The 27,064-nt window shown below is 45.8% G+C and overlaps 1 protein-coding gene across 3 annotated transcripts in view; it reads left to right on the top strand.

Annotated features, from left to right (window-relative positions):
• Positions 1 to 27,064, top strand: part of MGAT5 (alpha-1,6-mannosylglycoprotein 6-beta-N-acetylglucosaminyltransferase) — a 236,132-nt gene that overhangs the window by 170,112 nt on the left and 38,956 nt on the right. For all 3 annotated transcript variants that reach the window (XM_068245938.1, XM_068245939.1, XM_068245940.1), the window contains exons 9-11: positions 1,981 to 2,115; positions 8,379 to 8,512; positions 14,556 to 14,689. In XM_068245938.1, the coding sequence (XP_068102039.1) occupies positions 1,981 to 2,115; positions 8,379 to 8,512; positions 14,556 to 14,689 (403 nt within the window). The remainder of the gene's footprint in view (positions 1 to 1,980; positions 2,116 to 8,378; positions 8,513 to 14,555; positions 14,690 to 27,064) is intronic.

The raw sequence follows: 27,064 nt of genomic DNA, 5'->3' as shown, positions 1-27,064 counted from the left end.
AAGCTTTGCAACTGGGCACATAAGTCAGAAAACACTATTTCTGGGGCACACCTCGAGGTTTAGAACTTTTTGAGAGTATTTTTACTGCTTGTTAAAAAGCTATGAAACTCAAAATAACCTTTTTGCTCAAAAACATTAAACACAGCAAAAATGAATAGGAAACCTAAAGAGATTGGTCTTTTGAAGGCATATTTACACTTCCCAGAAGCAAATTGATTTGACAAACTATCAGATTGACTTGTAATTGTGTAATTGATGTGTAGAGAAAGTTCTTAAAGAGAACCCGAGGTGTGTTTAAAGAATAACTGCATACAGAGGCTGGATCTGCCTATACAGCCCATCCTCTGTTGCTATCCCAAACCCCCCTAAGGTCCCCCTGCACTCTGCAATCCCCCATAAATCACAGCCGTGCTGTGAGGCTGTGTTTACATCTGTAGTGTCAGTCTCAGCTGCTCCCCCGCCTCCTGCATAGCTCCGGTCCCTGCCCCCATCCCTTCCCCCCAATCAGCAGGGAGGGAAGGGATGCAGGCGGGGACCGGAGTTCTGCAGGAGGCGGGGAGAGCAGCAGACTGACACTATAGAGATAAACACAGCCAGCTCTGACAAGCTATTTGTCAGCAGCGTGGCTGTGATTTATGAAGGATTGCAGAGTGCAGGGGGACCTTAGGGGGGGTTTGGGATAGCAACAGAGGCTGGGCTGTATAGGCAGATCCAGCCTCTGTATGCAGATAACATTCTTCAAACCCACCTCGGGTTCTCTTTAAGCCTCAAGTCAATCGTATAATTTTCAGTAAAGGTACTTACAGAACCTGATCCCCTTGGGCGAAATCTGTAGCCGGGCTCCACACACGCCTTTCAGCTGTTCAACTGATGACAGGCCGTGTTGCTATGTAGTGCATGGTGTCACGCGGGGAAGCAGCATGAACAATGGGATTGGTGTGGGATCTGCGTCGCTGGGGGTGAGTAGATCTACATGGGGGGTCGCCGGCTGCTTTAAACATGCCTGATTATTGGCGGAGTCAGTTGATATTGGCCGCCACAGCCGTGTTAAGTCAAGCGTGTGTTACAGGCCTTATGGCAAGGACACTCTTATCAATTGGCTTCTTGGTGAAGTAGAGGGTTGAGTATTAACCCTTCTAGTAGCTTCAAAACAATGGATATCTTTATTTTCCCTATTAGTTTTATGTGGCGTTTAATGCTTTAGACCACAGATGAAATTTAAGTTTCTTCTCACTTTAAAGGGACTCCGAGCACCTCTTATGGGTATGCCTAGAGACTCCGACCAGTACTGCAAAGTACTTAAAGATGTATACTGTTCTGTAGCTTGTGCTCTCCTCTTTCATTTGATGTCTGAATTTGCTGTTCTACACCAAACCGTTTTCGTTCGATTTCAATTTAAAAATTGCGGCTGCCATCTCGGCTATCTTATTACTTCCGGGTCACCCCTGTCTTCTCTGTTAGAGAAGTGCATCACTGAATGAAGCAGGAAGAGGAAGTGACACGCATGGCCACTGCAAGAGGCTCCTCCAGAGGGGTCATAGCACGGCTTTGTTGATCGTCTGGCTTAAAGGCATACCCATGAGAGGTGCTAGGAGTCCCTTTAAGGTTGGTGTTACTTGCACAGGAGGTGAGTGGAAATAGTGACCAGGCAGATAGACAAGTAAAAAAAAAAAACACACCTTATATAGGTTGCAACTCTTCCCTACTGGCTACAGAGACATTTTTGGCCAGGGCTACAGTTTTAGAATGATAGTAGCCACAGCTACAGCTGACTGCATTTGAGCACCCATTGAGGAGACTACAACAACCAGCATGCTAAAGACTAACGTACGCTGGAAACCTGTCACCCCTCTGCCAGTTTTATGGCCATTGACTAGTACTTTTTTTGTATTACTAGCGGCTGTTTAGTAACTTAGAATACTCTCTTCTTATTGGTTGGTTGACTTTTCTTTTTCTGAAGCACCTGTGTCCTTTCCCCAGGATTATGAAGAAAGTGGTTGGGAACAGATCCGGCTGCCCTACACAGGGAGATAAAGTGGTGGAGCTCATCTATATCGATATCGTGGGACTTGCCCAGTTCAAGAAGACTCTTGGCCCGTCCTGGGTCCATTATCAGTAAGTGACGGGTTTCCTCCGCCATCATACAATTTTCTGTTGTGTTTAAAGGATAACTGAAGTGCGAGGTATATGGAAGCTGCCATATTTATTTCCTTTTAAACAATATCAGTTGCCTGGCAGCCCTAATGATCTATTTGGCTGCAGGAGTCTCTGAATCACACCAGAAACAAGCATGCAGCTAATCTTGTCAGATCTGACAATAATGTCAGAAACCCCTGATCTGCTGCATGCTTGTTCAGGGCCTATGGCTAAACACATTAGAGGGAGAGGATCCGCTGGACAGCCAGGCAACTGGTATTGCTTAAAAGGAAATATGGCAGCCTCCATATCCCTCTCGCTTCAGTTGTCCTTTTTAAATGGAAGATCACCTATCCTAGATATTCCTGCTGAGCATTTAAAGAGAACCCGAGGTGTGTTTAAAGAATGTTATCTGCATACAGAGGCTGGATCTGCCTATACAGCCCAGCCTCTGTTGCTATCCCAAACCCCACTAAGGTCCCCCTGCACTCTGCAATCCCTCATAAATCACAGCCGTGCTGTGAGGCTGTATTTACACCTGTAGTGTCAGTCTCAGCTGCTCCCCCGCCTCCTGCATAGCTCCGGTCCCTGCCCCCGTCCCTTCCCTCCAATTAGCAGGGAGGGAAGGGATGCAGGCGGGGACTGGAGTTCTGCAGGAGGCGGGGAGAGCAGCAGACTGACACTATAGAGATAAACACAGCCAGCTCTGACAAGCTATTTGTCAGCAGCGTGGCTGTGATTTATGAGGGATTACAGAGTGCAGGGGGACCTTAGGGGGGTTTGGGATAGCAACAGAGGCTGGGCTGTATAGGCAGATCCAGCCTCTGTATGCAGATAATATTCTTCAAACCCACCTCGGGTTCTCTTTAAGTGGGATTAAACTCACTAAACTGAAACATAAGTACCCATTCTTGGGTCCATAAAAGAACATTTTAAAAGCGTGTGTAAAAAGGTTTACTTTCAATGCAGAGAGCAGTAAAAGTTTCTGCTACTCTGCTAATCAGTGCCAACCACATGTTACGCTCTCTGCCTGGTCTCTCTGCTACCCCTCCTCTGCTGAAGTGACTCATCAGTCGTTGCCATGGTAATGCATGATTTGCAGAGGAGGGAGGTGGAGCAGAGTGAAGAGACCAAGCAGAGAGCTTATCCTGGCTGGCAGTTATTCTGTATGTACTGCTCTCTGCATTAAAAGTAAACCTTTTAACACGGAATGCTTTCAAATGTTTTTATGCACCCAAGAGTGGGTACTTAAAGTGAACCAAAGACGAAGCACCCTCATGTATTTTACCATATAGATCAGTGGGAACATTAGAGAACACCCTGCTCTCTGTTTCATCCTTCACTGCTTAGCCTGCTTGTTATCAGCCCTGATAAATCCCTGACTGAGCATTCAGTCTGGCTTTGCTCAGGAATCATTATAGCAGAGCCAGAAGGGGGCAGGCTTGGGCTTGAAAAGACATCAGAGAAAACACTCAGCTATAATGATTCCTGAGCAAAGCCAGACTGAATGCTCAGTCACTGATTTTATTAGGGCTGATAACAGGCAAGCTGATCAGTGAAGAATGAAACAGAGCAGGGTAGGTGTTTTCTCTAATGTACCCACTGATATATATGGTAAAATACATGAGGGTGCTTAGTCTCTGGTTCACTTTAAATTTTAGTTTAGGGAGTTTAAGCCCACTTTAAGACAAGATTCACATGCTTCCTATAGTCAGGCTAGGCTTGACAGTATTTAACACTAATATTCTGTTTCATAGTTAACACTAATATTATTCTGTTCCTGTTGACACCCAATCACACACCAGCATTTTGCAGTTCGCTTTATTCCCACGGAGACTGGGCTGAGTAACTTCCTATAATGTGTTCATGTACTAGCTAATTGTGTTGTTAAAATATAATTAGACTCTCATCAATAATGCAGTGCACCCACATTAATGATTTAAGACTTGCTTGTAAGATGCTGGCATGTTACCGCCTTGTTTTACAATAACAAATGACTCATCATTATCCCGTCATAATTCTTGAACAAGGACACAGATTGACTTGACTCTCCGAGAGCTGTGCCTTCCAAACTGTGCCTTTAAAGCAGCCTAAAAAATAAAAATAAAAAAAATAGTTACTCACCTATGGAGATCACCTATAGATCCCATAGAGCCTTCCCGGTCTTCTCTCTGCCCTGTGGTTCCACCACTCTCCAATCCCAACATCCCCGCCCCCCCACATAGAGCCTCTATGGTCTCTCTGTCCTGTGGTTCCACCACTCTCCAATCCCAACACCCCCGCCCCCCACATAGAGCCTCTATGATCTTTTCTCTGTCCTGTGGTTCCACCACTGTCCAATCCCAACACCCCCGCCCCCCACATAGAGCCTTCCCGGTCTTCTCTCTGTCCTGTGGTTCCACCACTGTCCAATCCCAACACCCCCGCCCCCCACATAGAGCCTCTCTGGTCTTCTCTCTGTCCCGTGGTTCCACCACTGTTCAATCCCAACACCCCCGCCCCCCACAGAGCCTCTCTGGTCTTCTCTGCTGTCCTGTCCCACACCCGTTAAAGTTATTTGATGTGAAGGTCAAATACATCTTTGGTCCTCCTCGGGCAGCCTTTGGAAGTACTCGTCCCCAAGTACTTCCAAAGACTAGCAGATCCATACTGGGCACATGTACGCACTCCCGAAAGCGCCATATTTGAAAACTGGAGGGGGACAAGGATATATGGGATAGAGGACTGGGAAAATGCTCTATGGCACAGGTGTCAAACACAAGGCCTTCAAGAACTTCAAATGTGCGTCATTGTAAGCAGTAAAAGAACAACCACACGGTTCCTTCCCAACCAGAGGATAACTGTGTTTCTGGTGGAAACCTTGTCAGATTAAGTGTGTCCCCTCCCTCCAACATTTAGCATGATTCAAATTACCCCCATGCTGCTGGTAATACACACGCCCACCTACACACCTTTACCCCTTCACCAGTGCAGTGAAGCAGTGTAATAATTACTTGCTCCAGTGCTACGTTTTGTCTTTTCTGTTCGTTCCAGCAGCTGCGCGCTCTAAACCTCCTCACCTCCAGCTCCCAATCACATCACCTGCCTTGGGAGGTATGCAGCATGGAGCAATGTGGCTGTAAGGAAGATCAGAGGAGACCTGAAGTAGTACTGGAGCAGGCAAATATAAAACTGCTCCACTGCGCTACTCTGCAGAAGAGGGAGGAGCAGGCCTGACAGTGCTGGGGCAGGTAGATAAAAAACTGCTCCACTGCGCTACTCTGCAGAAGGGGGAGGAGCAGGCCTGACAGTGCTGGGGCAAGTAGATATAAAACTGATCCACTGCACTGCTCTGCAGAAGGGGGAGGAGCAGGCCTGACAGTGCTGGGGCAAGTAGATATAAAACCGATCCACTGCACTGCTCTGCAGAAGGGGGAGGAGCAGGCCTGACAGTGCTAGGGCAGGTAGATATAAAACTGCTCCACTGCGCTACTCTGCAGAAGGAGGAAATGCGGGAATCCAGGTCAAAATAGTTACGCCACTTTATTGGAGACTGTTCAATAAATGTTAAATATTAACAAACAATGTGTCCTGCAACTTAGCCTATGTTTGAGATTTTGGCCCCTTACTTGATTGACACCCCTGCTCTATGGGATCCATAGGCGAGTATCTACCTATTCTGGTTTTTTTGTTTGTTTTTTGGTCACTTAAGGGTTGCTGTAAATTGTTTGCAGCCCACATACTGTCTCTCTTGTTATAAATGGGTCACTAATGCGAGGAGCGTTAATGACAGGTGCACTTTATTTTGTATGAATCCCTTTTGATGGTGGGATGTCTTGCGTGCTGATGTGAGATGTCAGAGCTGAGCCAGAGAGCTGAGCTGTCCTGATCTTCAGCGGAGGCACTTCTATTCCTCCTGACAGTTCTGTCCCCTCCGTCATACAGGCTCTGTCTCTCCAGGACTTTGTCATGTGAGCGGCACAGAGGCGACAGTAATTGTGCTTCACATCACTGGCAGTTTAGGATGTGGCTGGACGTCCAGGAACTATTATTTCTAGCACTGCGTTGCCTCAGTCTGGCTTCCCCTTAGCTTGGGCTGACTGCGCGCTCTTCCGTGGCGGCTTGTTACTGTGCAGCGACTTCACTGCTTAATAATTTACAGACTCCCGCCTGAAGATCTTGTCAGCTGAAGCTTGAATTAAAGGGAAAAAAATACTCGAGAATGTGTATTGGAATTTCGCAGCTAGCTGCTGAAAGGACTTCAGCGGTGTCACGGATAATGAGGAGATGTAAACAGTTTGTAGCCGGGAGGGGAGTTTCTCGGATTGTTATAAATATTGTCATCTTCGTTCAAGTTTAATATCAAACCACAGGGCTAGTGCTGTGAGTGCGGCACTGCCCTGCCTGTTTTACCTTCCAGTACAGGAGTTTTCCATAGTGCAGTAGTTGTCTGATCTCGTCTTCCCTGACATGTTGTTCTGCTAGTAGCTAAAGCCACATGATGGGACAAGGTTAGAACAGACCTGGGCACTTTGCCTGGGCCGCATTTTGTGGACCACGGGCGGCATTCCTAACATTCCTGGCCTCTACCTTTAACCCACCCCCCTCCCCCTGCAGAGTCACGAGCGGGCGATTAGCGGGGGTTAAAACTCGCCTACTCGCCGCTTACTGCGTCGCATCTCCATGGGAGCAGGCAGTCACGGGACAAGCATCACATGGCAGCCAGCGTGTAACACGCTGGCACGTCCCGATGGCCATGTTGTCATGGAGACGCGACACCGGAAGCTGTGAGTAAGTGAATTTTATTCCCCTAATCTAATCGCTCACTCGCAACTCGGCAAGTAGGGAAGAAAAGAGAAATGATGTACAGCCCACTGGCACACGGGCTGTAGTTTGCCCAACGCTGGGTTAGATTTGCACTGGCAACTGGGTGAGTATTTTATGGCCTAAAACAAAGCACTGTCCCCGTTATCCCCTCAGGCATGCCAGTTAGTTGAGACTTCCCCTGATGCCTGAGTTCCGGATAACTGGGAAACCATTTCCATCAGTAACATATTTTACTGGTTTACAAATTGTATACTATACAGCAAACGGGCTCCAACAGAATAAAAATGGGCTAAAATTGTTTAAAGTTCTGAGGCAGCTGTGGACTTCCCTCCTTTAAGCAGACACAAATACTGCCAATTTGAAAATCACAGAATTTTATTGACATACTCCAAAGGATGTGCAACGCATTTCACAGGTATGACCTTGCTTCATCAGGCAATATGAGGAGTCTAGATATGAGGCAGGTCTAGATAATACCAAGCGCCTCTGTAAACTGAGTGGGGACAGGTCTAATCTCCCCACCTGCATTTACAGTGGTTGCCTAGAAGGTAACCCTGGTATGTGAGTATTACTTTGCTTACTCTACACTACCCATTTAACTACTTAAAGACCACCCCATGCCAATGGGCGTGGTCACGGCGGCAGCCCCAGGACCGCCTAACGCCAATTGGCGTCAAGTCCTGGGGCTGGGATTTGCAGGAGATCGTGCGCAGGCTGGGCGCGCATCTCCTGCTCGGGGGGGCAGAGCTCCGCCCCGACTTCAGTCTCCGAGCAGCGATTGCCGCTCGGGAGACTGTTAGACAGGCCGTCTATTTACATGTACAGCACTGTGATCAGCAGCAGCGCTGTACTGGGGACAGACATGTGACACGGCTGTCCCCCTGGGAGACAAGAGAGCGATCGGCTCTCATAGGCAGAAGCCTATGACGGCCGATCACCGTGATTGGCTGGCTGGGGGGAGGGAGGGGATTAAGAAAAAAAGAGAGAACTAGTAAGAAAAAAATTACAAAAACATAAATATTTATTAAAAAAAAAAATAAACACAAGGGTGAGCGATCAGACCCCACCAACAGAGAGCTCTGTTGGTGGGGAGAAAAGGGGGGGGGGAATCACTCGTGTGCTGTGTTGTGCGGCCCTGCAGCTTGGCCTTAGTGCAAAAAGCAGCCTGGTCTTTAGGGGGTTTTACCACTGTGGTCCTCAAGTGGTTAAATACCAGTACTTACTGCACTATATTAGGCTCTAGGTGTCCCCTCTTTTGTTCAAATTGTATACTGTATGCCAATAAGCTTCTCGGAAATATTCAGGAAAAGATGACAGACCACAGCATATCTTTACTAGAAGGCTTATGCTTTGTATTTTGAGATGACTGACAGCATTCAAGCTCTGAAGTTGTGGGTTCCTATAGGAAATGGAGTTCACTTTTCTTTTTTTTACAGGTGTATGCTACGGGTGCTGGATTCATTTGGGACGGAGCCTGAATTCAACCACGCCCACTATGCCCAGTCCAAGGGCCACAAGACCCCCTGGGGGAAGTGGAACCTGAACCCTCAGCAGTTCTACACAATGTTCCGTAAGTCTGCTTGTTCTTTGCTCATTTGGGGGCTGGGCATTGACAGTGATGAGGTCTTGCTGATTTTTCGTCGTCTTGTGACACTCTCTGACCTTCCTCAGTTCCCATGTAGCCTAACCCAACCCCAGGCTAATTCCCAACCCTAACTCCTCCCCCCAGAACTGTTCCCAGTAACAATTTCTCTCTAGACGGGACCCCATCGGACTATAGCTGGCCCTAACTGATGGGGAATTACAGCCTATAGAGGTGCCCATACATCTGTCTACTTGGTGACCCATCAACCAACAGATTCAATCATTTTTATTAAATTGGATGAAAATTGGTGCCGCCAAGAGCATGCCCGATAGACTATGCGACCAATTTTGGGCCGAAATTAGGTGCATGTATTGATTGGACATGCTGCAAGATGTCGGGCTGTTGCGATCGATCGGGTGCGCATTGGTAACGGCAAGCCGTAACGGGACGAGTGACGAAACCACCGGTGGTGTTCCCCTTAGTGTACGAATGTGCTGCCCCCCCCCCCAGTGTGTATTTATATAGTACCTGCACTATGTCACCCACCGCAGGGTGACCATTCCTCATTCAGATCTTCAATTTGCACCGCACACGCCGCCGGCATAGAACGCATGGTGCGTGTGATACCACCCACTATACACCGCCGGTGTGTGAGGCACAAATAGAAGAGGAAGAACCAGAAGAGGAATGGGCACAGCATGGTGAGCGATATAGGACAGGTGATATATAAATACACACACAGGGGCACATTTAACCACTTCACCACTGAGGGGTTTTACCCCCTGAGCACCAGAGCAATTTTCACCTTTCAGCGCTCCTTCCATTCATTCGTCTATAACTTTATTATTACTTATCGCAATGAAATGAACTATATCTTGTTTTTTTCGCCACCAATTAGGCTTTCTTTAGGTGGGACATTATGCCAAGAATTATTTTTTTCTAAATGTGTTTTAATGGGAAAATAGGAAAAATGTGGGGAAAAAAATAATTATTTTTCAGTTTTCGGCCATTATAGTTTTTAAATAATGCATGCTACTGTAATTAAAACCCATGAAACCTATTTGCCCTTTTGTCCCGGTTATAAAACCATTTAAATTATGTCCCTATCACAATGTTTGGCGCCAATATTTTATTTGGAAATAAAGGTGCATTTTTTTCAGTTTTGCGTCCATCCCTAATTACAAGCCCATAGTTTATAAAGTAACAGTGTTATACCCTCTTGACATAAATATTTAAAAAGTTCAGTCCCTAAGGTAACTATTTATGTATTTTTTTTAATTGTAAATTTTTTAATTTTTTTTTAATTACAAAAAAAAAAAAATGGGGAGTGTGGGAGGTAATGAGTTAATTTTATGTGTAAAAGTAATTTATTTGTATGTGAAAAATGTGTAGGGTGTAGTTTACTATTTAGCCACAAGATGGCCACAGTAACTTTTTGTTTTAATGCGACCTTCAAGCTTCCTTCCGGAAGCTTGGAGGAAGAATAAGGAGGCTGGACACGTGGGTTTTTTCTCACAATGATCGCGCTGCCCATAGGAGAGCAGCTGATCATTGCGGGGCTTAGATCAACGAACGGGAATGGATTTTCCCGTTCATTGATCTCTGGGCGAGCGGGCGGCGGCGTGTTTACTAGCGGCGGGCGGCGTGTTTACGAGCGGGAGCGCGGGCAGCGTCGGGAACGCGGAAAGTACGTGTTTCTCCGTCCCTGGTTTTTAAAGGATGGAAAAAGGGGCGGAGAAATACGTACACGCGGGGGTAAAGTGGTTAAGGTTCATACACACCTACCAACTATCTGGCAAACTTGTCTGTTAAGCCCCATACAACTTTGTTGTGAAACAAGTTGAAACTACTAAAACAAGTCTTTTGCTATTGTTCAAACAGCTAAGACTGATAAGAAGGCAATCCAACTTTTGTATTACCGCCTTATCAGTCTTATCAGCTTTTTGAACAATAGCAAAAGACTTGTTTTAGTTGTTTCAAAACAAAAGCTGTTTGACAATTGTGCTGCATAAAAGACCACTGTTGAGCATGTGAATGGGGCTTAGCAGAAAAGTTTGGCAGATAGTTGGACAGATAGTACACTAGAGGGGCATAAGCAGACGCTGCTGATTCCCCAGAGATTTCAGCATAAAATCGATTGGGAATAGGCCTGCTGTGTAGGGGCAGCCGACAGATCTCTCTCTCTATTTAGATGAGTTCCGAGTTTTGTTGAATCTGCCCATCATCGCTAGATATACGGCCTCTTAACTCTTTCCTTAAAGGGATACTGTAGGGGGGGTCGGGGGAAAATGAGCTGAACTTACCCGGGGCTTCTAATGGTCCCCCGCAGACATCCTGTGTTGGCGCAGCCACTCACCGATGCTCCAGCCCCGCCTCCAGTTCACTTCTAGAATTTCTGACTTTAAAAGTCAGAAAACCACTGCGCCTGCGTTGCCGTGTCCTCGCTCCCGCTGATGTCACCAGGAGTATACTGCGCAGACACAGACCATATTGGGCCTGCGCTGTGCACTCTTGATGACATCAGCGGGATCGAGGACACGGCAACGTAGGCGCAGTGGTTTTCAGACTTTAAAGTCTGAAATTCCAGAAGTGAATCGGAGGCGGGGCCGGAGCATCGGTGAGCGGCTGCGTGGGCACAGGATGTCTGCGGGGGACCATTATAAGCCCCAGGTAAGTTCAACTCATTTTCCCTTGACCCCCCTACAGTATCAATTTAAGAACAGCTTCTGACAGGGTAAAGATAAAAAGGTGAATAGTTTGTTTTAGCTTCTGTGAGACTGAAAGACTTTCAGCATCTATGGCTTAAAATATTAGAGGCAGATGATCAGCAGGACTGCCAGGCAACTGGTATTAAAAGGAAATAAATATGGCAACCTCCATATAACTCTCACCTCGAGTTCTTTCTTTTCTTAGCGGAACCACAGACAATAAACTGCTGGATTATTTAAAAAAAAGAAAAAAGTCATTTTTAGGAACAGGAGGATTCATACAATTGTTTGTTTATCCTCTTAGTTAATTTTCTCCTTGGGTTTCCTTTAAGATTTTGTGGCTCTAAAAGTTTCTAGGAAGGACGGATCCTAAATACAACAAAGGTGATACAAAGGTGAATAGTTTTCCTGTGATGGGCTGAGGTGACTTTTAGTTTAGATTTGGATTTAGTTGAGCTGTGAACATTTAAATATTCCTCTCATCCTTAGTGTGATGTCCTAAGACGGGACAAGTGAAAGACACTTCCGCCCCTCCTGTAATTCCCATGCGCTGTTCTCCATCTCCAGCTGATAGCGGAGTGATAGATCTTGTGACTGGCACAGATTGAGGGATATTAATATTCTTGGCCGCTTGCTCTCCTGTCGGAGTTCTCTCCAGCCGTTCCATTTCTGAAAATTTGTTACAGAGCAATTTCCCCTTGAAATTCGTCTTCTCTCTCTCCTTCGCGAGGTCACAGCAGACCTGCCTGGAGTGCTGACAGCCGAAAATTAATACCGGCTGACAATGGGAAGGATTTTCTTTTGATGTGAAGGCAGAGGCTGGGTGCCATTCTCTGATGCCCTTTTCACCTTCTCAGACCCTCACTTTCCAAATATCGGGCAGAGATGGTTTTCTCTACATGTTTCTGCTGAATATCTGTGCAAAAAGTCATCCAATTAATTTTCATAACCTTTTTTTCTCTAACTTCTTTCCCCTTCTGTCCCTGTGTCTCCCCTCCAGTCCCCCTGTGTGTCCCTTGTGTGTCCCCTTCTGTCTCCCGCGTGTCCCCTTCTGTCTCCCGCGTGTCCCCTTCTGTCTCCCGCGTGTCCCCTTCTGTCTCCCGCGTGTCCCCTTCTGTCTCCCGCGTGTCCCCTTCTGTCTCTTTTTGTATTCCTTGTCCCCTTCCTTTTTACCCCATGTATAACTATGAGAAGCGTCAGCTTGGCTCACCTAATCCGTGCGTTCAGTTTTAGGGTGACCTGGTGCCTTTAATCCATAAAGTACGCCTGTGTCCAGCTGTTTATGATGTGAGACTCTGAACAAAGCCAATCTTGTTCTCCCCATACACCAACGTCTGCACCTCAAAGAACGACTGTTCAATTAATCAAGTTTGCAGATACCACCATCATAGGCCTCTTGGGCAAGAGTGGCGAACAAGCCTACTGCCAGGAGATTGAGAGGATCAGCAATGGATGTAAGAACAATAAGCTTGTCCTCAACTCTGCTTAAAGGGAACCTAAACTGAGAGGGATATGAATGTTTCCTTTTAAACAATACCAGTTGCCTGGCATCCTGCTGATCTCTGTGGCTGCAGTAGTGACTGAATCACTCACCTGAAACAAGCATGCAGCTAATCCAGTCTGACTTCAGTCAGAGCACCTGATCTGCATGCTTGTTGATGGGCTGTGGCTGAAAGTATTAGAGACACAGGATCAGCAGGAGAGTCAGGCAACTGGTATTATTTTAAAAAGAAGAATCCATATCCTTCTCAGTTTAGGTTCCCTTTATAGGGTTGAACTGACAATGGACTTCAGGAATGGCCTCCTGAACTCCCAGTGGTTGTCATTGAGGGTTCTGAGGTCGCTAGTCTCTAGCACTCACCTTCTGGGTACCACATTCTCCAGAGACCTAAGGTGGGAAGCAAACGCCTCTAAAATGCATAAAAAGGCCCAACAGCGGGTGTACTTCCTGTGCCAGCTGAAAGAGTTTGGCATGTCTTCGCTTCTACTCCGCCACCATCGAGTTGATTCACTGTTCCTTCATTATTCTATGGTCAGCTAGGGACAAACACTAACTGCAGAGAGTTATCAAAGCTGATGAGAACGGGACCCCTCTCCCATCTGTAGATCTCCTGTACTCCTCCAGACTGCAATCCAGGGCAGTCTCTACAACCCTGGCAACTGGTACCTCAACCTACTTCCATCGGGTTGCTGCTTCAAGACAGTCTCCACCAGGACCTCCAGGCACAGGAACTCTTTCTTCCCCCAAGCTGTCCTGGCCCTCAACTCTTTCCCCCCCACACACTCAAACTAGTAATCCCCACGTAAATCTAATTAGCAAGCCACACTGTGTAATGTTAAATTGTAATATGTGCATCTACCCATCCCCACGTGTTGGGTACCCAGGTATGCGTTTTTATTTTCTGCCTGTGAAGGTCTACCGTGCTGTCTGTGCCTGAGGGGGGAGCACAATTGGTTACCTACGGGGGCTGCTCGCGTAGCCCCTCAGTCGCCATCCTGGCCGCACTTCACAGGGCCCCGTGTCTGAAGCCCTCTCCCGAATGCAATGCATGCTGGGAGCTGCATGCTGCGATGCATGCCGGGAGCTGTAGTTTGTAGATGTGCATGCATCTCCCGCTGGGCTACAGCTCCTGGCATGCATTGCGGCAGGCAGCTCCCAGCATGCATTGCTGCTGTGAGTGAGCTTCGGGCACATGTCCTTTGAAGGGGGACCATCACGGGGGGGGGGGGGGGCTACACGAGCAGTCCCCGTAGGTAATCAATCATGCTCCTCCCACAGCATTTAGTGTTACAAATCTCCTTTACAGGGAGATCCGAGATTCAATGTACTTTTTTTTATATTATTGCCGTACGCAGCAAACCTGAGATGTGCGTGAATATACTTACCTAGGAAGAGCATCCCGAGTCCTCCTACAGACCCCTCCTACAGCCCACTATCGCTGCCTGGGGCCCTCTTGATGCTTGCCTCCAAGCTCTCTGCTGTACACGAGTGCAGCCGCACCTACACAGTAGCACGGAGTGGTTTTGAGCGTGACCCAGCGGCTGTGGCTTGCTCCACAGGCACTTAGCAGTACAGCTGCACTCGTACACAGCAGCAAGGGCTGCTACATCAACAATTCCGACAATTTCTTGTGTGCAGACTCCAAAACGTCCAGGGAATAGCATAGAATGTTGGTGACACATTGGGTCTTCTAGAACAGAAAATAGTTTCTAGGTGAAGCTACTGTGTTTCTCTGGATAGGCGTAATGGTAGATTAGCTGTATAGATCGATCAGTGTGTACTGTCAGTCACAGCACCCCGTCTTTCTTGCCCCAAACAGCTCACACTCCAGATAACAGCTTCCTGGGCTTCGTGGTGGAGCAGCACCTCAATGCCAGTGACATCAGACACATGAGCGACATCAAGAGGCAGAACCAGTCCCTCGTCTACGGCAAGGTGGACAACTTCTGGAAGGTACGTCTTTTTGTCAGGTCCTCAAACATGTCACTTTTATGGAAATGGCCAGGCTGGTTTTCTAGAGCCTGTCTTATTTTTATCTGTTAACATGAAATTCCGCCTCCCATCTCAAACCCGTTTCCATGACGTATATCAGTGCTAAACACCAACTTTGTAATGTTAAAGGAACACTATTGATTAACATGTTTTTTTTCAGTTGAGATAGCAATTGTTTAGGAAGTGCGGTTAAATACGGGTTTATACTGTACATTTGCATGCTTATCTGTTTGTTTACTGTTTTCAAATTCGTTTCACACTTCCCTGACGATGAGTAGCCTGATTCTAATAGGCCAGTGAGCCATGAGAGGAGGGGGGATTCCCTCACACTCCATTTATTAAGCCTGTGTGTGTGAGAGAAAGCTCTTAGCAGCTGCCTGTGTCTGAGAGCTGTCTGCAGAAAGCAGAGGAAATGTATCTTACCTGCAATATAAACATTTGTAATACTGTAGTGTGTGAAACACGATACCAGAGCCATTGCATATAACTGTTTGAATATTACTATGTTCTTAGCATGTCAGACTGCAGAGATTCACATCTGCAAATGAGACATTCCAAACGTAGCTAAAATCTACACACCATGAATTACAGCTTTTGCCTCTGATATTTAACATGAAAAGTAGGAAAATGTTTACACAGCTACTTAGACATTGGCCTCAATTCACTAAGATCATGCTGGAGATGAGGCAAGAGAAAACTTACCACCACGCATCCATCTTGCCTTATTAAGGTGTAGAGATAAGTTTTGACAGTGAGAGCGTTATCTTATCACTTTAAGTCCTTACATTACCTCCTCTGTAGTTATTTTCGCATGCAGTTAATTAACAGCCTGTCTTTAACCTTAGAATTCTGGAGTTATTTTAAGGATTGAAGAGTTAACTTAAAGACAGAAGTTAACTTTAGGTTTGCCTGAGGTAAAATGTTTCCTGAATACGACAAGCCTTATCACCATGGTGATAACTATAGAATCGTTATTAAAGACAGGAGATAAGCTTAGTGAATTGAGGCCATTATTATTTGTACTTTGTCATTTTAGAACACTTGGTTTGATGGGGTTTCTTTAAAGAGGCACTTTAGTGACATATAGTAAAAACTAGATGCAGTGAATGATTTAGGACAGTGTTTCTTAACATTTTATTGGTATGTACCCCTTTTAAAACCCTGTACTCCCAAGTACCCCCTAGCATAGTAAACATTATCACAAGTACCCCTTAAAGTGAACCAGAGACGAAGCACCCTTGTGTATTTTACCTTATAAATCAGTGGGAACATGACAGTAAACACCTAATCTGCTCTTTGTTACATTGTTCTCTGTTTAATTTGCCTGTTATCACCTCTAAGATAAGAATCCCGACTAAGCAGTCGGTCTGGCTTTGCTACAGAATAATTATAGCTGAGACTGTGTTCTTTGCTGTCTTCAAGTCCAAGCCTGCCCCCTGCTGGCTTTGCTCAGGAATCATTATAGCTGAGTCATTATAGCAAAGCCAGACTCAATGCTCAGTCCGGGATTCTTATCTCAGCTAGATAACAGACACTTTTAGCAGTGAGGATGGAACAGAGAGCATGGTAAATGTTTTCTCTAATGTTGCCACTGATTTCTATGGTAAAATACACAAGGGTGCTTCGTCTCTGGTTCACTTTAACAAATATATATTTAATCATTGTACATAATTGGTTCTAAACCATTTCCATGCATTTACTATTGCTTTTATTTAGCTAAAGCACTAATTTGGTGGTGTTTAATTAAGATTTATCATTTTCTAAAACTCTAAATGTGTTATCCTTGGTTAAGTACATCAAGGCAGAGTACCCCCTGGAACCATCAGAAGTACCCCCTGGGGTGCGCGTACCACACGTTGAGAATCTAGGATTTAGGATACCCACTTTTATGGTAAATTTTCTGGATCTCAGCATCAGTAAAAAACAGTGTTGTTCACTAGGAGTAACTTTGTTACTCATAATCGAAATTTAAATCAGATAGCGCTGCCTGCAGCAGAAGGGGAGTGAACTTACTTATGCCACCGCCTATAGCCGATGCGGTCAGCGTTACTCCACTACTACCGCATTCACACCTGGAAGGAGGAAGCAGTGGAGTTACGTGAACCGCATTGGTTATAGGCGGTGGCATAAGTAAGTTACGTGGACTGCATTGGTTATAGGCGGTGGCATAAGTAAGTTACGTGGACCGCATTGGTTATAGGCGGTGGCATAAGTAAGTTACGTGGACTGCATTGGTTATAGGCGGTGGCATAAGTAAGTTACGTGGACTGCATTGGTTATAGGCGGTGGCATAAGTAAGTTACGTGGACCGCATTGGTTATAGGCAGTGGCATAAGTAAGTTACGTGGACCGCATTGGTTATAGGCGGTGGCATAAGTAAGTTACGTGGACTGCATTGGTTATAGGCGGTGGCATAAGTAAGTTACGTGGACTGCATTGGTTATAGGCGGTGGCATAAGTAAGTTACGTGGACTGCATTGGTTATAGGCGGTGGCATAAGTAAGTTACGTGGACTGCATTGGTTATAGGCGGTGGCATAAGTAAGTTACGTGGACTGCATTGGTTATAGGCGGTGGCATAAGTAAGTTACGTGGACTGCATTGGTTATAGGCGGTGGCATAAGTAAGTTACGTGGACCGCATTGGTTATAGGTGGTGGCATAAGTAAGTTACGTGGACCGCATTGGTTATAGGCGGTGGCATAAGTAAGTTACGTGGACCGCATTGGTTATAGGCGGTGGCATAAGTAAGTTACGTGGACCGCATTGGTTATAGGCGGTGGCATAAGTAAGTTACGTGGACCGCATTGGTTATAGGCGGTGGCATAAGTAAGTTACGTGGACTGCATTGGTTATAGGCGGTGGCATAAGTAAGTTACGTGGACCGCATTGGTTATAGGCGGTGGCATAAGTAAGTTACGTGGACCGCATTGGTTATAGGCGGTGGCATAAGTAAGTTACGTGGACTGCATTGGTTATAGGCGGTGGCATAAGTAAGTTACGTGGACTGCATTGGTTATAGGCGGTGGCATAAGTAAGTTACGTGGACTGCATTGGTTATAGGCGGTGGCATAAGTAAGTTACGTGGACCGCATTGGTTATAGGCGGTGGCATAAGTAAGTTACGTGGACCGCATTGGTTATAGGCGGTGGCATAAGTAAGTTACGTGGACTGCATTGGTTATAGGCGGTGGCATAAGTAAGTTACGTGGACTGCATTGGTTATAGGCGGTGGCATAAGTAAGTTACGTGGACTGCATTGGTTATAGGCGGTGGCATAAGTAAGTTACGTGGACTGCATTGGTTATAGGCGGTGGCATAAGTAAGTTACGTGGACTGCATTGGTTATAGGCGGTGGCATAAGTAACTTACGTGGACTGCATTGGTTATAGGCGGTGGCATAAGTAAGTTACGTGGACCGCATTGGTTATAGGCGGTGGCATAAGTAAGTTACGTGGACTGCATTGGTTATAGGCGGTGGCATAAGTAAGTTACGTGGACTGCATTGGTTATAGGCGGTGGCCTAAGTAAGTTACGTGGACCGCATTGGCTATAGGTGGTGGCATAAGTAAGTTCACCCCCCTTCTGCTGCAGGCAGCGCTATCTGTTTTAAACTTTGATTACGAGTAGCTATGTAGTCATTGCTATTTATAGTGAACAACACTAGAAACACTTTCTATAGCCATATATTTCTGTATCGTTGGTATGTAGCACCACCTTCCCAGTGATGCTTAACCTAGGCTGTTAAACGATGTGGAATTCTCCTCCCAGTGCATGCTTGGAGATCAGGTATTGTTTTCATTGGCTTCAGGATGCTCAGTAACAAAGATTCCACAGAGCTGCACCTGACAGGACTGAAGCTGTTGCCTCCTCTGATCAATTTCAGAATGTAAAACAGGTTGAGGAAAGATTTTACAATGGGCTAATAACTAATTTGTAAATTAATATTGTAAAAATAAATAAATACATTTATTACATTATTTTCACTACAGTTCCTCGTTAAAAGCAGATCACCATCCTAAAGTAAACCTTTTTTTTCTTTACCCGGAAAACAAATGAAACTGGTTTACAGCACACGTACGTTCCAAAGGGACACTATTGCAAACAAGCCCTGGGGAGTCATATATTACCTCAATAGTGGGAAGCCACTCCCCTATCACCAACATAGGAAGTAGCCAGAAGAAGTGGGCGTGATCATTGTCAGATTGTTCCTGTGATAAGATTTCCTGACCCCGCCCACCACCTCCTCTTTCAGAGATGCACTCTTTGAGGCCAGCACTGTAACCACAGCAGAGTCTCATAGTAAGAATCTGAACTGCAGTGCTGGACACAAGAGTTAATTCCTCAGCTCCCATGGGCGGAGCTGGAAAGAGAGGGCTGCTCTCTACCTGGGGAACACCACACTGCTTTCAGCTCCATGCTTTCTGGAGAGAACCCTGTAACATTACAATTTTCATCTTCCCTTGGAAAAGTCAATCATGTGAGTGTCTCCTATCTATCTTTGCAAGCTATGAGTAATATGGGGTGATGAATGGAGACGTTAACATATTAAAGGAACTTGCCAGTTGTTACATTCCTTTTCATGCAGAGCTACTTTTTATTAACCAGATGCCCCAGGCGGTCCTAGTCCTGTTCTCCGTAAATCCCCAGTCACCAGCGTACAGTCTTCCCTTCAGTATGCTGGCGTGTGTATGGTTGCGAGGCTGGTGAGCACAGGGTCAGCCAAATGACAGATCGCCCTGCTGCCACTCAAATCCCCTGCGACTTTAAAGAGAATCTGTACTCTAATATTCTTACACTAAAAAGCATACCATTCTATTCCTTATTTTCTCCTGTGCCCCTCTGTGCTGTTTCTGCCACTCTCTGCTGCAATCCTGGCTTGTAATTAACAGTTTTAGGCAATGTTTACAAACAAACTAACCAGCTTCTAATAGGCTCAGCTAAGCATAGTGTGTGAGTCATTCACAGTGTGCAGGGGGCCTGCAGAGGGTGTGTATCGCTTCTACCAATCACAAGCAGCCCTGCACATTCCACACAATCAAAGCCTTAGCCCTACAAACAGGACAGAGGAAAGATACATTGATTTATTACAGAGACAGTGTAATTAGGAAGAGCTGCAGTAAGCCCCAGCACATTAGAACAGGCATAGGAACTCATAGGATAGAAGAACTAAGGCTGAAAAAATTGTTACAGAGTCTCTTTAAAGGTACTCCAAGCACCTCTCATGGGCATGCCTTTAAGCCAGACGACTTCCAACAAAGTCATGCTATGACCCCTATGGAGGAGGCTCTTGCAATGGCCATGCGTGTCACTTCCTCTTCCTGCTTCATTCAGTGATGCACTTCTCTAACAGAGAAAACAGGGGTGACCCGGAAGTTATAAGGCGATTCATGCATTAAATAAAAGAGGAGAGCACAAGCTACAGAAAGGTATGCGTGTTTGAAGTGAACCTCCAGACTAAAAATCTACTCGGCAGCATTGAAAAGGCTTGGTGTTTCTTTAACAGTTTCACAGCATCAGAACTTTGTTTTTCTCACATAAGCCTTATTTTTAGCAGCACAAAAGCTTAAGCTCCGCCCCATCAAAGAAAACTGCCCGGGCTTTTTTTCCTGATGCTGTGGAAAGCATGATGGGATCTCCTATGTTGTTGTTCACGTTGCCTAGCAACTGGGAGGGGTGATCAGTACATAGGACAGTTGGAACTGTGTCTCATACTCCCTGTCAGCTCCTTTCAACCAAAAAGATGGCTGCCCTCATGAAACATCTGCTTGCTCTTTTAAAACTATGTGGGTAAGAGATTATATTACCTATCTATTTTAATTAACATAACTAATGTAACTTAATGACAGTATGTTTAGGCTGAAGTTCCTCTTTAAGTAATTTGCAGTACTGGTCGGCGTCTTTTTAAAGGACCCATGAGAGCAAGGGCACCAAAGCAGCAGGCGAAACTGGGGCAGCATTTGCAAGCTTGAAAATGCTGCAATGCAGGGAGATCAGGCGAGCGCCTGACTGCGGTACTCTGCTGCCAGCTTCCTGTGCAGCAGCCGCCTTGCTCTCTGTGCACGTTGGCGGTGAGGCGGGCAGCATTGGAGATGGAGGGGAAAAGGAAGCTTCTGCACTGGAGACTGGCAGAGAAGTAAGTGACACTGATGGCTGCTGTGGTGTGTAAAAGGGAGGTATTAAGTAAGTCATCTGGCTACATATACTGGAGGGGAGGGGTCATCAGGCTACCTATACTAGAGGGAAAGAGGGGAGGGGTCATCAGGCTACCTATACTGGGGGGAAAGAGGGGAGGGGTCATCAGGCTACCTATACTAGAGGGAATGGGGGGAATGGGCCATCTCGCTACCTATACGGAAGGGGGGTGGCTGGCGACATTGGCCTTGGGTGGTAAAGAGTACAAATCCTTTGTGTTTTGGCAAAGTGAAAGTAGCTGGCAGCGGGGAGCGGAGGATCCGATCGTGACTTTGAAGACACCGGACAGCTGCAGGGGGCTGGTAGACGCCCCAGGTGAGTAAAACTGATTTTTTTCTTTTTAATCAGATGTCTCTTTAAATACTATTCCAACTCCATGTTGTAGCAACTCGGAGGGAGATGTAATTCATAGTTACATAGTCATTTGGGTTGAAAAAAAGACATACGTCCATCGAGTTCAACCTGAAGATAAAGTACACCACAGCCTGCTCCCTCACATATCCCTGCTGATTCAGAGGAAGGCAAAAAAACCCTTACAAGACATGGTCCAATTAGCCCCAAAAGGGGTCTGGCAATTGCTGGATCCCTAAATTACCCTTGTGCAGGGCACGCAGCATAGCACTAGTGCTGTGACTTCGCCCAGATTCGGCACTTGGCGCCGGAGGCCGAAATGACCTGCTTCGGTACGCTGGTCTCTGGTCCATGCAGGAGCCAGAGGTCTGCTTTGTGATAACAGATGTTTGCTCAGCACCAGTGAATTGGATTTTCCTGTCAGCGCCTTCCTGAGCCGCGTCTCCAAAGTGCAAACCTGCTGTATGGATTCAGAGCCGCCGCAGAGCTACAGATCAGGCTGCCTTGTCACAAACTCTTTACTGGCCATTGTTTTCTTTTAATCATGTCACACATGGAGGGAATGTTTATATTATTCAGCTCTCCAGTGTTATTTATTAAGGAGCTTTAATTAAAAGGAGGGGGAAAATAAACAGGATTCTGTCTTGAAGCCAGATGGGTTGGAATCAGCAAAAAATATCCACGTATTGCTTATTTGGTACCACAAAAACTAACCAATACTGCTACATGTGCATGAAACAAGAAATGCCTTTTATTAGTTCAACAATCTCTACCATGTGACAGGTCACAGATCATAAAAACATTTCAAAACGTGGATCGGCACAGTGAGCCGCTTAAAGTGGACCTAAATTAAAAATACAAGATTTCAGAAATAAAATCTATTTTCTAAATTATAATAATAAATAGCAGCCTTTTTTCATCTGCATGATGACAAATATAAAATATTTTACATTTATTGGAGGAACCCCTCCCTTCCTTTCATATTGCCGGGACAGAATCCGGCAGTCTGGTGGAGTAGATGGTGTCCGGCAAAGGAGGAATTGCTAATGGCTGCCACCTGTATAACCCTAGTTATGGAAAGAGAAAGGTGAAAGGCACTCACTGAAATGCTCAACTTCTGGTCAAGAATGCCAACCCAGGGGGTCGGGACCCGGTCCGGGCACTTTTCGCATGGGGAGAATATACAAACTCCATGCACATAGCTCCCCGGCTGGAATTCAGACAGACAGATTGAGGTGAAATGGGGCACTAGGCAAGTAACAACTTTGGGTCACTGGCTTTTTGGTAAAATTTGGTGGGGATGCTTGTTCAGGGTCTCGGGCTGAAAGTATTAGAGGCAGAGGATCAGCAGGACTGCCAGGCAACAGGTATTGCTTAAAAGGAAATGTCCCTCTCACTTCAGATTTGCTGTTAAAGGACAACTGTAACAAGAGGGATATGCAGGCTGCCATATTTATTTCCTTTTAAGCAATAGTAGTTGCCTGGCAGCCCTGCCGATCCTCTGCCTCTAATACTTTTAGCCATAGACCCCGAACAAGCATGCAGCAGATCAGGTGTTTCTGAGATTGTCAGATCTGACTAGATTAGCTGCCTGCTTGTTTCCGGTGTGATTCAGACACTACTGCAGCCAAATAGATCAGCAGTGCTACCAGACAACTGGTATTGTTTAAAAGGAAATAAATATGGCAGCCTCCATATACCTCTCGCTTCAGGTGTGCTGTTAAGAACTGCATGGTTACCATTTCACATACCTCATGGTGTACCAGTTACTTATTAAACTTTCTAGGTAACACAGAAGCAGAGCATGGAAGTTCCCATTACATCACGGAAACTTGTATTGTGTCTGTCAGCATTTGTGCTGACACACGATTGGTTGATTAGATAACTAGTTTCCTCAGTGAGCTGGTCCTGCAAGTATGATTTGACTCTCAGATGTGGCTCTGCATTATGCATAGAAGTATTGTTTGTTTTTTTATTGGGTGGGTCACACACATGTAAAATTAAAAAAAAACCATAACACATGCAGGAAGAGGAAATGTCCTGGGGTGTTACAACACTAAAATGTGCAGATTTCAGTGAACAATATTCTTTGACTATCCCGGCCCTTTCGGACAGGCTCACCAGGCTACCACCTGAAATGGGAAGATCGTTTTTGAATAGCATAGAATCACAAAACAAAATGACTTTTACTACAGATTCATGTCATAGCCGTTTTTTTTGTTGTTGTTTTTTTTGTTTGTTTGTTTTGTTTAACAAAGATGGAATTGCTCTGAAATTCAGCTCATTAGCATTTTAGCACTTCTCCTAGTTCCAGAGATAAAATGGGAGAAACCGAGCGCTGTAATTACAGCGCAGGAGATTTGGATGCAGCCGGCGCCACCATAGGCCGTAATAGGAATTACAGCTATAGCAGTGCACAGTGAGTAACTTCTGCGCCGTCAGAAGGCAGAGCTCAAGTTACTTATAAAACACTGTAATTCGGCCGCCAGCAATAGCTGGAAGCCTAATTACATCATTCCCCACCATCCACGTGGGCCTGGAGGGGGAATAGTAATTAACACCGCCAGGAATTGTGCAGCAGCAGGATCAGCCATATACTGGTCTCCCAGGGGCCAATTCCTATGTATGCTCGTGAGAAACTGCTGAACGATTTTTTGGGGGGATTTTTTTTTTCATTTTTTCATGCAGCATCTGAACTCTGGTTGTTCCGGAGGTTTGGCGTTCCAGCCGGTCCGTGACAGTCGGTGAGCGAGCCGGGATTACTCCGGATCATGACTGGAAGAGAGAACGCCCCGTTTGTATAAGCCGTAATTTTTCAGCCATTTAATATCCCCCTGAATCTTACGGAAGCAAAACCAAAACACATCAGAGCTGCTTTCTGCTGCTGCTTTTATCTCTACGTGGAGGAAACATTCAATTTTAGCTGCAGGCTCCCCTGTGGTGTGTAACAAACAAGTACGTGCAGGTGCCACTGTTCCATTATGTACAGAATAACAGTGTTTCCGTTGCTTTCTGTTCTGAAGGAAGCCTGGTAAGGGAAAGCCTGAGTTCCCTCTCCTCAGGAAAGGCAAATACCCCACCTGCTTCTCAGAAATAGGGCTTGTTTATACAGATCTTTAAAAAGAAATGTAACCAAGGATTCAATTCATCCCAAGTCAGTAGCTGATACCCCCTTTCCCATGAGAAATATTTACCTTTTCTCCAATAGATCATCAGGAGGGGGGGGGGGGTCTGTATTGCTGATATTGTGTTGAAACCCATCCAACAGTGTGATGTTAGGAGCATGATCCTGACCGTTTCCTGTTTGTGAACCTTTTTGCATTGTGGGAAATAACAGCCGTTTCCAGCTGCCAAGCAACCAGTATCACCCTCCCTGCATATGTATATCGATTTAAAAAAACAGCCTTTTGAGGTGGCCATACGCTGAAAGATTTGCTGCAGATTCGACCATCAGATTTCTGTCAGATGCCTATGAGGTCGAATCTGACAGGAATCTATCTTATGTGTGCCACACACTAGGAACAGATTTCCAATAGATTTCAGAATGAAATCTATTGAAATTCGACCTAAATGTATTAGTGCACCATTAGATGCAATGCAACTGTATGGGCCATCGATCTGCTGCCAGCAGCAGAATGACCTAGATTTTCCATCCTGTCATATCAAGTTGATCGAAATCGATTGGCCGATTCTGTAGAAGCAATTTGCGATAGATTTTATAGAATCGATCAATCGCTGAAATCAACCAGTGTATGGGCCCCTTTAGCGTAACGCATTGTTAGGGGTTGTGGTTATAGATAATGGCAGGTGATGCGGTCTAGTTTTTTTTCTTGTCTGCCAGTAGCAAAGATGACATGTAGGCTGATTGTGTATCAAACAATATGATCGAATTACATGGTGAATATCAATCATTTCTTGCTCCCTCCTCTATTTTTTCACTTCTCACTTTGCAATGTACTGATTTCATTTTCCTCTTTTTGCTAAAGTTCCTCTTTAAAGAGGCAGTATAATGACATATAGCAGAATTCCAACTTGTATGATCATTCTCCTGGTTTCAGCGTCAGAAACACTTCCTATATCTGTGTATTATGTAACCCCGCCCTCTCAGGGATGTCAGAGACCAGGTTTATTTTGTTCCGGGCCTAGAACTCAAAGTAACCGAACATTCTGCAGAAATCGCTTCAGGACTAAATGTGTCGCCACCTGTGATACATTTCAGAATGTAAATCGGAGAGAGGGAAGATATTACAATGGGCAAACACTGACTAAATAATCTATGAATGAATATTGTAGTGTAAAAAAAAAAAAGCAATTAAGTTTTTTTCACTACAGCTTTCATGGAAGCAGACAAAGGGTTAGCATCCGGTGTTAACATATTAGCTGTCTACCAAGGACTCCTGAATTTCTGTGCTGACACAGCTGAGAGCTCAAATTATACTTGTGAGTACTAAACCCTTTGGGGACCGGCTGCATAACCCCTCCTTAACTACCTCAAGACCGCGTCATGCCAATGGGCGTCAAGTCCTGGGGCCTGCTACTGCAGGAGATCGCGCACAGGCTGCACGAGCGATCTCCTGCTTGGAACGCAGAGCGGCAAAACCGACGTCTTTTTACTGAGTACAGCGCTGCGATCTGCAGCAGTGCTGTACTGGGGACAGCCGTGTGACACAGCTCTCCCCCTGGGGGACACTAGAGAGTGATCGGCTCTCATAGGCAGAAGGCTATGACAGCTGATCGCCAGGATTGGCTGGTTGGGGGAAGCGAGGGGTTTGAAAAAAAAAAAAATAGAAAAAAATAAGAAAATAATGACACAAATATAAAAAAAATAAACACAGGGGGGCAATCAGACCCCACCAACAGAGAGCTCTGTTGGTGGGGAGAAAAGGGGGGGATCACTAGTTTGCTGTGTTGTGCGGCCCTGCAGCTTGGCCTTAAAGCTGCAGTGGCCTATTATGAAAAAAAAATAGCCTAGTCTTTAGGGGGGTTTAGCATTGTGGTCCTGAAGTGGTTAAGGACCAGGCCATTTTACATGTGGGGGGAGGGGGTCAGGCAGCCGGATCCCCAGTATGGCTAGGTAGGTATGGTGTCCCTAGTGTAGGCAGGTGTCCCCCGTTTTGCCAGCAGCCTTTACTCACCTCCCAGGCTCCAGCGATGAGCAGCTCTAGCCCCCACTGCTCTCGCCGTCATCCTCGCTCGCACTACCGTTAAGTTCCGGGTCGCGGCTTGATGACGTCATCAAGCCGGGACCCGACACTTAGTAGTGATCAGGAGCCAATTGCGATGGCTCCTGATCACTGAGGGGAGAATTCAGCTGTCATATGACAGCTCAATCTTCCCTCTCAGGTGCGCATGATCGCGTCGGGAGTACAATTGGCAGGTGGCGTAAATCCTACGCCGCATCAGGCTTAGACAGTCACAAGTGTGACGTAGGATTTACATTACGCCGCCCGGAAAAGGTTAAAGATGATGGGGAATTAGACAGGCCCTTCTCTCTAAATACACACAGGGTGGATTGTTCTGTGTTTTCCTTGTGTCCTGTGCAAGAGTTCAGGACCACTACCACAAGTTTTTTTTTTTTTTTTTTTTATTTATGTTCGTTTTTATTGCTATAGATAAAACTGTCCTTATCCCTATGTCTGAAGATGTCCATATCATCTGTGTCAGTAAAGATAGTCCTGTTCTTATCTGCATGACAAAGAGGTCATGTTCTTGTCTCAGACACTAAAAATAAACATTTTTCTTTTCATATGTTACTAAATATAGATCTGTCCTTCTCTGTGCGAGAAAACCTGA

This window comes from Hyperolius riggenbachi, chromosome 7 (genome assembly GCF_040937935.1).
Source record: "Hyperolius riggenbachi isolate aHypRig1 chromosome 7, aHypRig1.pri, whole genome shotgun sequence".
In the NCBI taxonomy this organism is placed as follows: Eukaryota; Metazoa; Chordata; class Amphibia; order Anura; family Hyperoliidae; genus Hyperolius; species Hyperolius riggenbachi.
The sequence above is the reverse complement of the archived record's forward strand: the minus strand, read 5'-3'. Positions and strand labels throughout refer to the sequence as shown.